General features: G+C 41.3%; 1 protein-coding gene across 3 annotated transcripts in view; it reads left to right on the plus strand.

Annotated features, from left to right (window-relative positions):
• LOC139464556 (uncharacterized) overlaps positions 1-6,859 on the plus strand; it is a 35,297-nt gene extending 28,438 nt beyond the window's left edge. For all 3 annotated transcript variants that reach the window (XM_071246075.1, XM_071246074.1, XM_071246076.1), the window contains 4 exons: positions 777-845; positions 2,204-2,499; positions 3,535-3,639; positions 4,182-6,859. In XM_071246075.1, the coding sequence (XP_071102176.1) occupies positions 777-845; positions 2,204-2,499; positions 3,535-3,639; positions 4,182-4,700 (989 nt within the window). In that variant the 3' untranslated portion in view covers positions 4,701-6,859. The remainder of the gene's footprint in view (positions 1-776; positions 846-2,203; positions 2,500-3,534; positions 3,640-4,181) is intronic.
• Positions 6,860-14,726: the final 7,867 nt, after the last annotated feature.

Genomic DNA, 14,726 nt, shown 5'->3' on the forward strand with positions numbered 1-14,726 from the left:
TTTCTAAAACATTTTTTGCTTGAGAGAAACAACCTCATTGTGATAGAAAGCGTTTGATTCCCGAGGCAAGAGAGTTAACTGACTTTAAAAGTCCAGTTTCCACCCTTGCCGAACTAGGCTGGAATTCCTGGGCTCGATCGTAGCGCCACCTGTGGCTATTACGAGTTATGTCCTTTCTATGCCTCTCTTATTGACCAATCAGATTCAACCTCTCGTATCACTTGCATTTGCTTCAAACAAAACGGTGGCGCCCAGTCAAGACGATCTGATTGATAATCAAGATCTATATTGTGATAAAACGAGTCTTACATCGCGAAGTGCATCAAATCACGTGAGCACCTTGATTAAAAGCATGAACAGATTTAGAAAATATCTGTTGACAATGAGTTAGCGGTGCACATGTTTTGCAAATCCTGCAGTCGACCGAAATCTGCATGACACTTTACGAACCTGATTTCGATTTCGGTGCGCGATTTTGATTGGACTATGCGTAGACTCGTTAGTCCAGCCAAAATGTAACTCCATAATACCAGCCTAGTTCGGCAAGGGTGGAAACTGGACTTTAATAGTCTGTTAACTCCCTTGCCTCGGGAAGATGGTTTCAAGTACGTTTTGTGCATCACGTCCACTGCAGTCGCTAACGCATAACGCGTTTGGAAAAGCTCTTAGGAATTCGTAGTCACGTATGCTCAGGTATATCGGGTAAGCTATTCATAAATTACTCACCCCATTGATAAATGGACTAAGAAATGATCACACATTGTTGATGTTGTCAGAAGTCCGATCCGCTGGTTACTGGAAAGCGAACAAAAAATTCCAACCCTGCAGCAAGGAGAAAGTTGCAGGTATGTAACAACAACAACAACAACAACAACAACAATAATACATTTTTTTCTGGGAGTGGCTATTTGATCGACCACTGAATCCATATATGTGCAGTGTGTTGAGAAGATCGGCAACCCTGCAGAGTCCTTCGTTTGGATGAAGTCCTGAAAAGTGAAACAGAAGGCCTTCTGTTCGCTTCTCAAGACCAGTCACTTCCCCCTCGAAACCGTCAATGTGTGGTTTTGCATCAAAATGTAAATATGAAATGTCGATTATGCAATGAATTTAATGATACTGTCCAACACATTGTCAGTGGATGCCCAGCTTTGGCACGAAGACAGAGTCTTAAGCGACATGATGGAGTGGCTCGATCCTTTTATTACCCCATGGGGATCATACAACCCAAGCTGCCGAATGAGGCGGTTTAGGTCACATTACCATCTCATTCTACCGGGTACCCATCCACCTACTCGCCTGATTTGTGACATGTGTGCAGTACACAGGACCACGTGTATTTGCAATAAAGACCACCGAGGACCATTGGAACCAAATTCCCTTTCGGTCATGAATGATTTATTGTGAAATGAGTTCAGATCCACAGCACTTTTTATGTCCATAGTTTGCTAACCGTTTACGATAGGATAATTAAAAGTTAGATCAATAGTATATTTCTATCACACTGGAATCTCTTGAGTCCGGACCTTGTTAATCTGGAAACTCCTCCTTTCCGGGCAATACGTGATTGAAGGGACCTAACCCGAGAAGATCTGGGTCAGAATAGGTCCTCAGCAACTCATGCTTGCCGTAAAAGGCGTCTATGGTTGTCGTAAGAGGTGTCTAACGGGATCGGGTGGTCAAGCCTGCTGTCTTGGTTGATTAATGTCATCGTATCTCAATTGTGTGCATCGATGATCATGATGTAAATCACCGGATTGTCTTGTCTGGTCCTGTTTACAGACTGGCGTCATACAGCTGGAATATTGCTGAGTGCGGCGTTAAACAACAAACAACGATAATTGCAGGGACCTTTACTGAACCAGGATTTGATAATACAGAAATCTGATTAACCGGATTTCTCTAGAAATAATACAGGCGGAATTAATGAGGTTTCACAGTAATTTATTTAAACCACCGTTATTATATAGCCCTATCACTTCGAAACGAGTCTCAAGCGTACAAAATCACGTCTTTCTTCACACAGGGGCGGTCGGGTAGCCTAGTGGTTAAAGCGTTCGCTCGTCACGCCGAAGACCCGGGTTCGATTCCCGACATGGGTACAAGGTGTGAAGCCCATTTCTGGTGTCCCCCGCCGTGATATTGCTGGAATATTGCTAAAGCGGCGTAAAACCAAACTGACTCACTCACTTTCTTCACACAGACAGAGAATGCGTGGATCGGAAGTGTTCTTCTCCAGTTGCAACTCCGGAACAGAACCTTCATGGCCTTCTGTTCTCCATGAGGAACACCGACCCTGAGGCGTTCGCCCTGCTTTTTGATCTGTTCGGTGCCCGGAAGACTGGTAAACGAGTAATGTTCCTCTCCGCTGCTTCGTCCAATCACTTCAGTGAGAACCAAGGTCTGGTGGAGAACTTGCACAACCATGTGTTTCCTTATGTCAACAACTACACATTCGTCTTCTATGACCTTGGTCTGAGTGACAATGAGAGAAGCGAGGTTTGTTATTCTTGAGTACTCCATTACAGTAACTCCCTGTGGGAATTCCACTGAATCCATATATGTGCAGTGTGTTGAGAAGATCGGCAACCCTGCAGAGTCCTTCGTTTGGATGAAGTCGGCTGTCCTGAAAAGTGAAACAGAAGGCCTTCTGTTCGCTTCTCAAGACCAGGTCACTTCCCACTCGAAACCGTCAATGTTCTCAGTCCTCAATTCTCACATTGCCAGAAAATGAGTGGTTGTGCGTCGCGTTTGGCAATATTCCAGCAATATCACGGCGGGGAACACCAGAAATAGGCTACACACATTGTACTCATGTAGGCAATCGAACCCGTGTTTTCGGTGTGACGAGCAAACGCTTTAACCACTAGGCTACCCCACCCCACTATATAACAACTACAACTACTACTACTAGTTAAAATTTAGTTTACGTGTGTCATCGTATTCCAATTATTTAGATCGATGCCCTTGATGTCAGTCACTGAATTGTCTGGTCCACACTCAATTATTTACAGACCGTCATATAGCTGGAATATTGCTGTGTGCGTTGTCAACAAATAAACAAATACAGAACACAAACTTATACTACTATATTCTTGCATTACTTACTGAAGATCCGGGATAGAATAGTTGTCGTAAGAGCTGACTAACGGGATGGGGTGGTCAGGCTCGCGACTTGTTTGATGCATGTCATCGTATCCCAATTGCATGGATCGATGCTCATTTTGTCAATCACTGGCTTGGCTGGTCCAGACTCGATTATTTATCGATCGCCGTCATTTAGCTGGAACATTGATGAGTGCGGCGTTAAACAAAAAAACAAACAAAACAAAGCATTACTCGCTTCGTTTACTATGGACACCAGAGGCTGTGGCTTTGCCTTATGCTTAAAGCGTCAGCTTAAACGCTTGTCACGCTGAACACCGAGTTTCGACCCTTCAATTGGAAACGCTGTGGGAAGCCCACACTTCTGTGATAAATGTCTTTTCTTAAAAAATATTGACATGCGTTTTTGTATTTTTTTGTATATTGCAGTTTCTGGCCCATTGTAAGTGCGAGGTTCGGACCTTTCCCTTCCATCTATTGCCATGGCGACTGCAGAATCTTCTCTGTTATACGTGGAAGGCGTTTTTGGTGCAGGTGACTATGACACTCTGTCCTTGAGATTTGTCAGTTAACGACCCAATATTGGAGACTGTTGGCCAACCTGGTTATGTCCCTGGAACTCGGAGGTTGGTCGTTAGAGGCGACTAGACCGCCTCTTTGGTCTAATGGATATAGCGTCTGCCCGGAGAGCGTAAGGTCGGTGGTTCGAGCCCCGGTTGCGTCATTCCAATGCCGTTCGGTATCAAGAGTGAGAGAGTATGGTTTTACGCCGCTTATAGCAATATTCCAGCAATATCACGGCGGCGGACACCAGAAATGGGCTTCAAACCTTGTACCCATGTAGGGAATCGAACCCGGGTCTTCGGCATGACGAGCGAACGCTTTAACCACAAGGCTACCGGTCGGTTCAGAGTCAGTATACTGTTTTTGAAATTATCTCTTTTTTTCTAAACATTCCAGGCCCATCCGAGAATATCAAATAGTCAGCCCTTTACAGGCCGTCGTGATTGGTTAAAATATTGCTGACAAAGGCGTTATTCAACATTAACTCACGTGTTGCTTCAATTATATTTCAGGCTAACCTCCCAACAAGTGATATACTGATTTGGGTCGATTCGTCAATCCGATTCCAAAAGTCTGTGATACAGGAAATGCTCCAAGAGTTAGAGACAAAAGGAGTGATGACTCTGTATGGAGCCCATTCCGTCGCACAACATACCTATCAGACAATGTTTGATTACTTCGACGAGGATGCATGCAACTTTGCCCATGTGACAGAAAAACAAACGGGTTTACTTCTCTTCAAAAATGAGATGTTTGTACGCGAGGCTATTGTGAAACCATGGGCGGCCTGTGCGATGGATGGAAGCTGTATGTGTCCAACCAATTTCCCATTATGGATTTTTGGATGTGACGCCAAGGTTCGTCACTACGGCAAATGTCACAGATTTGAGCAATCGGCTATCAACATTATTCTCGCCAAGTTGTTTAGGGGTTATGAAGACACATTTGTTTCCTCCAGGAAACATACGGACATTAGAAAAAACGATATTAGTAATTATTTTGAAGTCTTGGACCAAGCCGGATATTCTTGACAAAACTAAGGCACGGGTGGCCCAGTCGTCTAGGGCGCGATTCGCTGTGCAGAGTTGCGTCCCTTGGGCACGCCAGGAACCTAGGATTATGGGTTTAAATCCCGGTTCGCCCCGGTTATGTTTCTAGGTTTGTCAGCACCATACCCGTGCTCGTGGGTTTCACCGAAGTGGTAAACGTCTGAGACCTGCATCACTTCGGGCTTTCCTCCCACATTAAGCTGACACGCCGTGATATAACTGAAGTAATGTTACTCACTCTTGACAAAAGAACTAGTGGTTATGAGATAACTGAATTAACCCCTTAAAGTATGTTATTGCTCAAAACCTTCAAAGCATGTGTGCTGTCAAAATGGCAGTGTTTGGGGGACACGTGGCAGCCATGAGAGTATGAGAGAGTTTGGTAGCATGTGTGTTGTCAAAATGGCAGTGTTTGGGGGACACGTGGCAGGCATGTCAGTATAAGAGAGCTTGGAAGCACGTGTGTTGTCAAAGTGGCAGTGTTTGGGAGACACGTGGCAGACATGTCGGTATGAGAGAGTTTGGACAGTTCTTTGGGGAACAGATGGTTTAAATCATAATGCCTGGATGATATAATAATAAAAACACATGTCCCCATAAAAGACTTAAATTGCTATACATCCATGGGTTACATCCCATTAGTAAGACATCCCGTTAGTGAGACACCCATTGTAAGACAGTGGAGTAGGTGGGATTAATTAATGAAACACAGCCAGTCTACCCACTTAACAATGGTCACAGCCCATGATTAGCAGATTGATTAATATGAGTAGGCCAGTAATTCTGTTTGAATATTCTCAGGAAATAAATGAGTTTATCATGGCAGGTCTGCAGCAGGTTGAGTTCATTACCAGTCAAAGAGGTACTCTCCAGGTCCCCTTTCAGGGATATCTCATCTACAAGAACAAAGTAAGACAAACTGGTACTCACTGGCGATGTACCGTTAAAACCTGCATTGGCAAATGTACAACGGTTGGAAATGTTGTCAGAAATTTCACTGTACACAACCACCCACCAGAAGACACCAGCAGAATCCAGTTGCTTGGCAGCTTAAGGAAGAGAGCAAGAGAAGAACCATTAGAGCCCTCCGGACAGAGTTTCAAGGTTCAGACATCAAGGGGTGTTTCTTCCACTTTACCCAGGCGATTTGGCGGAAAACACAGGAGTTTGGTCTTGCTGTTGGATACAGAGATAACCCCCTTGTGGAACAGTGGATCCGACGAGCTGCTGCCTTGCCTCTGCTGCCTCTTCAACAGGTTCAGGATGCATGGAATGACTCCATGAACCAGTCTCCCGATGTACCGAATGCTGACGAATTCAACGACTACATAGTCACAAACGGGGTGGATTATTAAGCCAGATTCCCTCTTTCACTGTGGAACCATCACCAGACATTCGGCCCAAGTACCAACAACAACCCGGAGGGTTTCCACAGTCGCCTCAATGCATCACTGAATCATCGTCATCCTAATCTCTACAGGTTCATCGAGATCATCAAGAAGATTGAGAAATCTGAGAAGACCAAGCTATCTCAGTTAGACCTAGGTGCAGCTCCACCAGCAAGAAAGTGTGTGTACAAGGAGATTGACAATCGACTTTCCAGACTGAAGGATCAGCAATCCCAGGGTGTCAAGACACCACTCCAGTTCTTGGGTGCTGTTGGCAAACTTCTGAAGATGGATTAAGGTTGTGTCAGTGTGACAACCTCGATGTGAACTGTGAAATTAACTTTAACTGAACTCTAAGTGGCGAATATTTTAAAACAATGGATTTAAGGGATGGATGAATTAAAATGTTGAATGAAATAAAGTAAAAGAGGGTATCAAGCATCTTGAGTCATTTCTTTTGTCTATAATAAGACAAGTCCATTTTCATGATAGGGGTTAATTACCTGATTAACATGTGCAACCAGGTATGACATTGTTGTTTTAAGGTGTCTCACAACTGGGCTGTCTTACTAATGGGAGGAGACCCAGCCATGGACACGTCAGTCAGTTCAGCCTTGAAACAGAGGCTATGACATTATTTAAAGCAATTAAATCGCGAATGCTAATTGTGATTATATGCTTTTAATTGATACAGTTGTTTTATTACATTAAGTTCTTATTTGATCATCTTAGCTGTTCAGAATGTTAAAATGATAAAGAAATCTGATGCTGAGAGCTATAGTTTTATCCAAACAGACAGTTTGATTGTTCAAATAGTTCCTGTTTAGAAAATAGTACATTAATTTATGTTGCTTCTACAAATATGTGCTTAGTTACGTTTTGATGATGTGAGTGAGTGTATATGCTATTTGATACCAAAGACATCAATAACTGAATATACCAAATAAATATCACGAATTATCGAATATACCCGCTCTAAAGAAATATTTAATGTCCTAATCTGAATTATCTGAAAAAAACAACTGTCAGTTTGCTTTACAATTATTGAACCAAACTAAACATAAGATAATTAGTAACATTGTAAGTGTCACCTCGACTGTGTACGTATATATTTTAACATTTCACATACTTGCCTATGTACCACTGTTGGTGGGTTTTTTTATGATAAAAATATGCATCTGTAAACTTGCAACTTATTCTCCTTACGAGGAGCTGAGGACCCTTTGTGATCCAGTATAATGATTAATGGTCAAAGTAGACCTTTATATGTACCGGGCGGCCTCCGCGGTCTAGTGGTGGATCATCCGCCCGGAGAGCGAAAGGTCCGGGATTCGATTCCCTGCCGCCTCATACCAAAAGATAGTACTTGTTCTTACCCTGTGTGGCGCTTGGCATTAAGGGGCTAAAACAAGGACTGGTCGGCTCGGAGTCTGTGTACTGTGTCTGAGTAGGGTATTAATGTTAAACTGCGGCAAGGTATGTCAGTGGGCTAGCATTATTAACTCGGCATTAGTCTGGACTAAGCACAAGCAGACTCACACACACGTGCATGCACATTGCTATATAAGTGCAATAATCTTGGACGCGATCCAAGATGGCGAAAGTGTAAAAAAGGTCAAAAGGGAATTCAAATCCTAGGTACGTTTACGAAACGCACATATCTTCAGCTTCTAGGTATCAGAGGGGATGCTGAGAAAAATGTAAATGTTTACCACGGATAGATACTTTGCCCTTTTACCATTGTCATTGCATATATAACTTATTCACACAAATAAATCATCATTGAAAAATGGAGGGAAATAACATTAATATTACATGCGCGGTTTTACTACATTTGTAATAGAAAAGTAACTGTTGATGAAGTAAATGAAATTAACCCATCATTCCATAGAGACGCAACATATAGCATACATGTACACGTTTATCATAATAAAATGTGTTCGTTCGTTAGTTTGTTCGTTGGTTCGTTTAAGGCCGCACTCAGCAATATTCCAGCTATATGACGGCGATCTGTAAATAATCGAGCCTGGACCAGACAATCCAGTGATTGACATCATGAGCATCAATCCACGCAATTGGGATCAATGACATGCATCAACCAAGTCAGCGAGCCTGACCACCCGATCCTGTTAGTCGCCTCTTACGACAAGCATAGTCGCCTTTTGAGGCATGCATGGGTTGCTGAAGACCTCATAATAAAACTAACTGTAAACGTCGTCCATTTTGTCAGCTGACATTGGTCATCGAGTGGCTCAACCATTCCATTCGGAAATAATCCACTGATGAACAATGACGAGGGGAAGCTAACGTGCTAGTGTTGCCTTGCCACGACTGGAGTCATGATCATCACCGTTATTGAGAGTGTCTGACACCAAACTATCAGTCTTAGCTTCATGGTCCTATATGTACATGTATATGGCGTTGCGCATGCTGACGTGAAGACGTTAGGTGAGGTAAAATGGGGTTTAACGTCGCGTCAAAGATTATTGCGCGTATGTAGTGACGTGCATGTACGTGTGTGTGTTTGGCTGCTTGTACTAGTCCGGACTGATGCCGATTTATAGTGCTAGCACACTGAGATACCATACCGCAGTTTAACATGAATATCCCACTCAGAGACAGTATACTGACTCCGAGCCGACCAGTTCTTGTTTTAGCCCCTTAATGCCGATCGCCAGACAGGATAACAAGTACCATCTTTTAACATCTTTTGGTATGACGCGGCCGGGCATCGAACCCCGGATCTCCGCTCTCCGGGCGGAAGCTCCACCACTAGACCACCGTGGCGGTCCTGACGTGAAGAGAATGAGACTGTGACGAGAGCCTGACGTGATTTTACTTATTCATCATCAGTTTGAAACATGAAAACGCATCAGCTTGTAAAACTGACACCGTCGCAAATAGTAACTTGACACCAAAATGAAACAATGGCGCGATCGTGCATAACTTCCATTTTGATTTCATGGAAGGAAGATCAACAGTTGAAATCAAGTTTGTAAAAACAAGCAAATGATATCAGGCACGATGCTAAACAATGCATATGGAATCCCGTTAACGCACATGTTTTCATACCTATTCTGGGGTAGTGAAATGCATGGGGCTTCCATAAAGACAACTTTTGCTTGGAATGCATGCTTTTCTGTAGCAGTTGCGTTTTTGTGACTTGACTACAATATTGAAAACCAAACTTTACTTGTTTGAACAAAAAACTAAAATATTGGTGTCACAGGAACTTTTGTTGTTGAGTATATATGAAATGTATTAAGAATATTATAATTTATTCTATATCAGAATTGATCAGGCACTCTGGATAATGCCTGGTCAAGGAGTGACAAAGAGATTCTGCCTTTGTATTTACAAATTCTTTGTATCTTGAAATAAGTATCCTGCATTATGATACAGGTAATCACTTCCAACACTATCTTTATTTTAAAATATGTTATTTAAAAAGATGTTTTTATTAATGATATCATGTCCAATAGAAAGAGCCAACAAACTAAGTTTTATACTAGGTGGATGTTCTACCATCAAACATTTAGTGTTTGTTAGTGCAATTAAATCATATTAATCTTACTTTTATACGGCATCAATTAAATAAATGTTTGGAATAATTATTAATAACTTGATTAGATTATAATTTATTTCATTACTTGACGATGATATGCTGAGTTCATAAAGAAACTTGCTATTATTTCCAGTAAATTAATTAAAATGACTCGACACTTATAATCGCTTTAAATAGTTATATTGCTTCACAAACATGTATACCAGTAAGCTTCCACTACCAGTGAATAACTTATGTTGCAAACAATTCTAAACCAATAATTTTCTTATATCAACTAAGAATTATTATATTTCAATCTGTCAAAATATTTCAGTAATTCACTTCCTTCTTTCTAACATTTCACAAGAATAGGATCAGGTATTTCATTACTGCATAGGCCCTGTCTCTTCATAGAAATACTGAAATAGTCAAAGCATGATTAAATGAGGACCCTTATGAATTAAATTGAAAGATTTTGTGGAACGAAATCCATTTACAATGATTATATTTCTATGTCTAAAGATTTATTACTGCTCGAGTAATTTGCAAGATTATGCTCGAGTAATTTGCAATATTATGCTCGAGTAATTTGCAATATTATGCTCGAGTAATTTGCAATATTATGCTCGAGTAATTTGCAATATTAATAGATGGGCTTATTGTGATTTTGAAACTAAATCATATCTAAAAATCTGTAACAAAATATATCGTATCTAAGAGAGAGGAATACAATTTCCACTAGATTGTACTTCAATGAATATAATAGTAGATTTCGGTCTGCACTAACCGAAATCAGATCACTGTCATATTTGTTTACACTGTGTCACCTGCTAAGTCAATGCCCGATGTTGCCAAAATACATAATTCAAAAACGATTTTGTAGATACAAGCATTATTCTTATTTATAACATGCGTAAAATTATAACTTGCTACGTGTTTTCATTTACACGTATCGAGTATGCATATGTGCAAAAATGCGAAAAATCGTGCAAATTCTCACCTTCGAGCAGACGTGGGTCCCGTAGAAGATGGTGGCGACATTTAACTGATGGTGAGGCCTACCGCACATCTTGATCAGCCACAAACACTTTTCTCCCGACCCTGTGGGTTTGGGTAAAGGTATACATCTAACCCCAGTGATACCTAATGAATATCGCAAGTGAAAATAACACAAACCGTAGCCACGTCGCTTCTCAGGTATGGTTTGACCCCGGAAGTAAATCTGACAAATCCGCAAAGCGCGGCCGGCCTTCTGATTGGCTCAAACTGACACATGCGCCAATTTTGATTGACAGACTGGATCGGTCTAGTTAAATGGAGTTACTTGTTTCTTTCAAAACTGTATAGTTTTAGAGACTAAGCTTTAGTGTGAATAGACATCAACAGTTTGGAATTTGAAACTAATCTGTTTACAGTAACAGGACACTGCTTAAGTGGCATGTACAAATGAGAAAGTGGAATCCCATCAATTAGGCGAACGAACCTTAAAACTATTAATAAACATTAAAATAAGCAATATCGGAAAAATGTATATGCATATACTATCTGGCAATATACACCAAGATCACCTTCTACAAAATTTAGTTTTAACATTTAACCGGTTGACATTCGTTTGCGTACTTGACGATTATATAACATGCGAAAGTATAAATCCTTTTCCTATACTCCTGAGCCTTACGCTTTTCTAATTATTTGGACTAAAATTATTACCGTTATCACTGTATGAGTTAATGGGAAATGCGTGCCGATGAAGTACGTGCCATAAATTTAAGCGACATTGTACCATTCCGAACTTATCACGAGACTGTGTTTATGAATAATTGTCAAATAGTGGTGACATCAAACCTAGGAAACAATACGCGAAATCGCCCATGCACAGAACGGAAAATTTGGGCAAGGCATTTAGAAATCCGCATGCGCAGAACGATTGATTTCAGTACTTCCGCTAAGCGCTTCGAGTACAACGTCAAACTCGACCCTGTCATCTAACACGCGAGAACTGACCAATGAATCTGAGAAGTAGAAAGACCGGTAGACGCTGTTGCTTGATTGACAATGTCAATCAAGACAGGGAGGAGCTTTGGTGATATCGTCCTCTCCCAGTAAATTCCGATGTCAAATAATGACGTTATTTGGACGGAAAAACGATGGTTTGAAAACGTCCAAATAAGGTCGTTTTTCCGTCCAATGACCATATACGGAAGAAAAGACTTTCGTGTTTGCAGTGTGTTTCGATCACGAAAAGAATACTAACATTTACCGACTTCATTTCTCGTCAATTTTCCACCGGTTCTTAAACAATCCCTTGCTTGTGCAGTTTTCCAGATAGCAGCTGTTCCGATATAACATGATATCATAATATTGATTCATGTCGTTTAGGACACACGTGGATTGTCGGTTTCCTCGTACACAAGATAAAACAAGAACTGCAATGACGGGTACATCTAAACGTAAGTAAAGGGTTTATTTCAAAATATATTTAGTGAAGGTTTAAGAACATTTTAGTGCCTTTATAGCAACATATCATATTATTTACTCTACTCAACATTTCATAGGGATAACCTGAGCGTCCAGATGGGGGATAAATCTGACTGCTTGTTTGGAGATGTTGTCGTACGAAAAGGATCTTACACTACAATGAAAACGTTTGTGAATAATCAGCGGATAAGTGGCGACTAATTCGAGAACAAATCGCGAAAAAATTGCGAATAATTCGTGAATAATTAACGGATATCCGCGGATTTCTTCGAAAACTACTTTGTTGTTTTATGACGATAGACTATATCGCCGTCAAATACCAGCGGGCCATGGCAATGTTAATATTAATGTATACTACGATTCTACACTGTGAATGAACTGCAGGTAAATGTAATATATGATCAACACATGTAAACACCAGTTTGTAAAGCTATAATAATGTTGTCATTAAAAATAAATACTCTTTTTGACACGAATATCTAATTTAATATATCTAACTTACATTGTGTCTCTAGTCTTGTACATATCTAAATGTACATGTATTTACATAAATACCACTTTGACGCTGGTTACATCACAGTTGTTGTAGGTACATGTTCATGTAATGGGGTAAAGTCATGTATGGAGAAACGTCCCGACTGGTGTGGCCACATAACGTTGATAACAATCTGAAGTGCATTACACCTGCAAAGCTGATTATTATATACGCATTTGGACGGTCGGGTAGCCTAGTGGTTAAAGCGTTCGCTTATCACGCCGAAGACCCGGGTTCGAATCCCGACATGGGTACAATGTGTGAAGCCCATTTCTGGTGTCCCCCGCCGTGATATTGCTGGAATATTGCTAAAAGCGGCGTAAAACCATACTCAGTCAGTATATACACATTTGCATTAGACACATATATTTCAATTCCCATGTTATTTTAATGAAAACCAACTCTTAAATATTGGCCTTTGTGTGTTAAATATCATGGTGATATTACAGTAGAATTAATACAGTCGAGCCTCGTTATCTCGAACACCTTTATCTCGAATCAATATGTATTCTCCGGTCCCGACCTCCTCATTATATAAATACATATAAATTTGCCCACTTATCTCGAATTCGAGATAAAAATACACAGTGCTATCTCAAACTTTTGACTGGCTCCTAACTTTGACTTAACCATAGAATTGTGTATCTTTTTCTCGAAGTTGGCATTGCCACATTAATAGTTTTGAGAAACGTAAGTATATCTTTCACCACACATCTTACATCGCTGTAAACAGCAACTTACACCAATTGTGCAACCAATTGTAATGGTAATCTTTAAAGAGAACTAATATATCGCGAGTAGACGTGCGTACAAATATGTGTTGCACGTAGTGTACAAGTTAAACTAAGCGGTAAACACAGGTCCAAATTGCCAGAAGGTTTGGTTGTACACCATTGACAGTAGCCAGGCTGTTTCAACGGTACAACCAGACAGGGATGGCACAGGACAGGCCTAAAAACCGGACGACCCCGAGTGACAACACCACTGGAAAACGGTCAGATACGGCTCATTCACCTGCGAAACAGATTCGTAACGGCGACGGCGACGGCAGTAACAGCGTTGGGACATCCCATTAGCCAACGTACAGTACTACGACGACTTCGTCCTGCTGGAATCCGAGCGTATCGTCCTTTCCGAGGAATGGTACTGACTGCTCAACATCGACGCCTGAGACTGCGAAGGACGAGGCGGGTTCGACGCTGGCAAGTAAGAACTTGGCGTCGAGTGCTGTTTACTGATGAAAGTCGGTTTAACTTGTTTCGAAATGACGGCAGAGAACGAGTTTATCGACGCAGAGGGGAACGTTTGGCTCCGGCGTGTATTCGAGAGGTCCATCCATTCGGCGGGGGAGGTGTCATGGTGTGGGGCGGTATTTGTGGAGATCAGAAGACTGATTTGGTGATTATACAGGGAAACCTGAACGCTGTGCGGTACTTGGACCAAGTGTTGCAGCCAGTTGTGCTTCCGTTTTTACAAAACCAACAACAGGGGACATTGTTTCAACACGAAAATGCCAGGCCCCATACTGCAAGACTGACTCGGAACTTTCTAAACCAGCAGAACGTTGACGTTTTGCCCTGGCCTGCCAACTCACCCGATACGAGTCCTATTGAACATCCGTGGGACCATCTTGACAAACAGATTAGAGCACGCCATCAGTCTCCCGTCAACAGACAAGAATTGCAGCAGGCCCTTCTATTTGGCATGCGGGGGGTCCTCCTCACATGAACAAGTAGCGACACACATGTATAATCATGCTGTATTTAATATTCATGATTGTACAATTTTGAATGCTTTAAACATGTTGCATTAAAAACATATAGGATTTGATGTTGTCATAATGTGAATGAATTTATTTAACATTCATTTAATGAAATATGCAAGTATCATCATCAATAAACTAATCTGAGCTCACTTCTGAAGACATATCGCTATAAGGCATCCTGCACGGCTTCGTTCACGTTCACCCTCAAATGTACGACTGAAAAATCTGCGAATCTGTGTGTTCAATGTTTGACTGCATATTTGTGACGGGCGTTCGTTTATTTATTCAAATTCCACAA

This window comes from Haliotis cracherodii, unplaced genomic scaffold (genome assembly GCF_022045235.1).
Source record: "Haliotis cracherodii isolate W230 unplaced genomic scaffold, xgHalCrac1.p SCAF_17, whole genome shotgun sequence".
Classification (NCBI taxonomy): Eukaryota; Metazoa; Mollusca; class Gastropoda; order Lepetellida; family Haliotidae; genus Haliotis; species Haliotis cracherodii.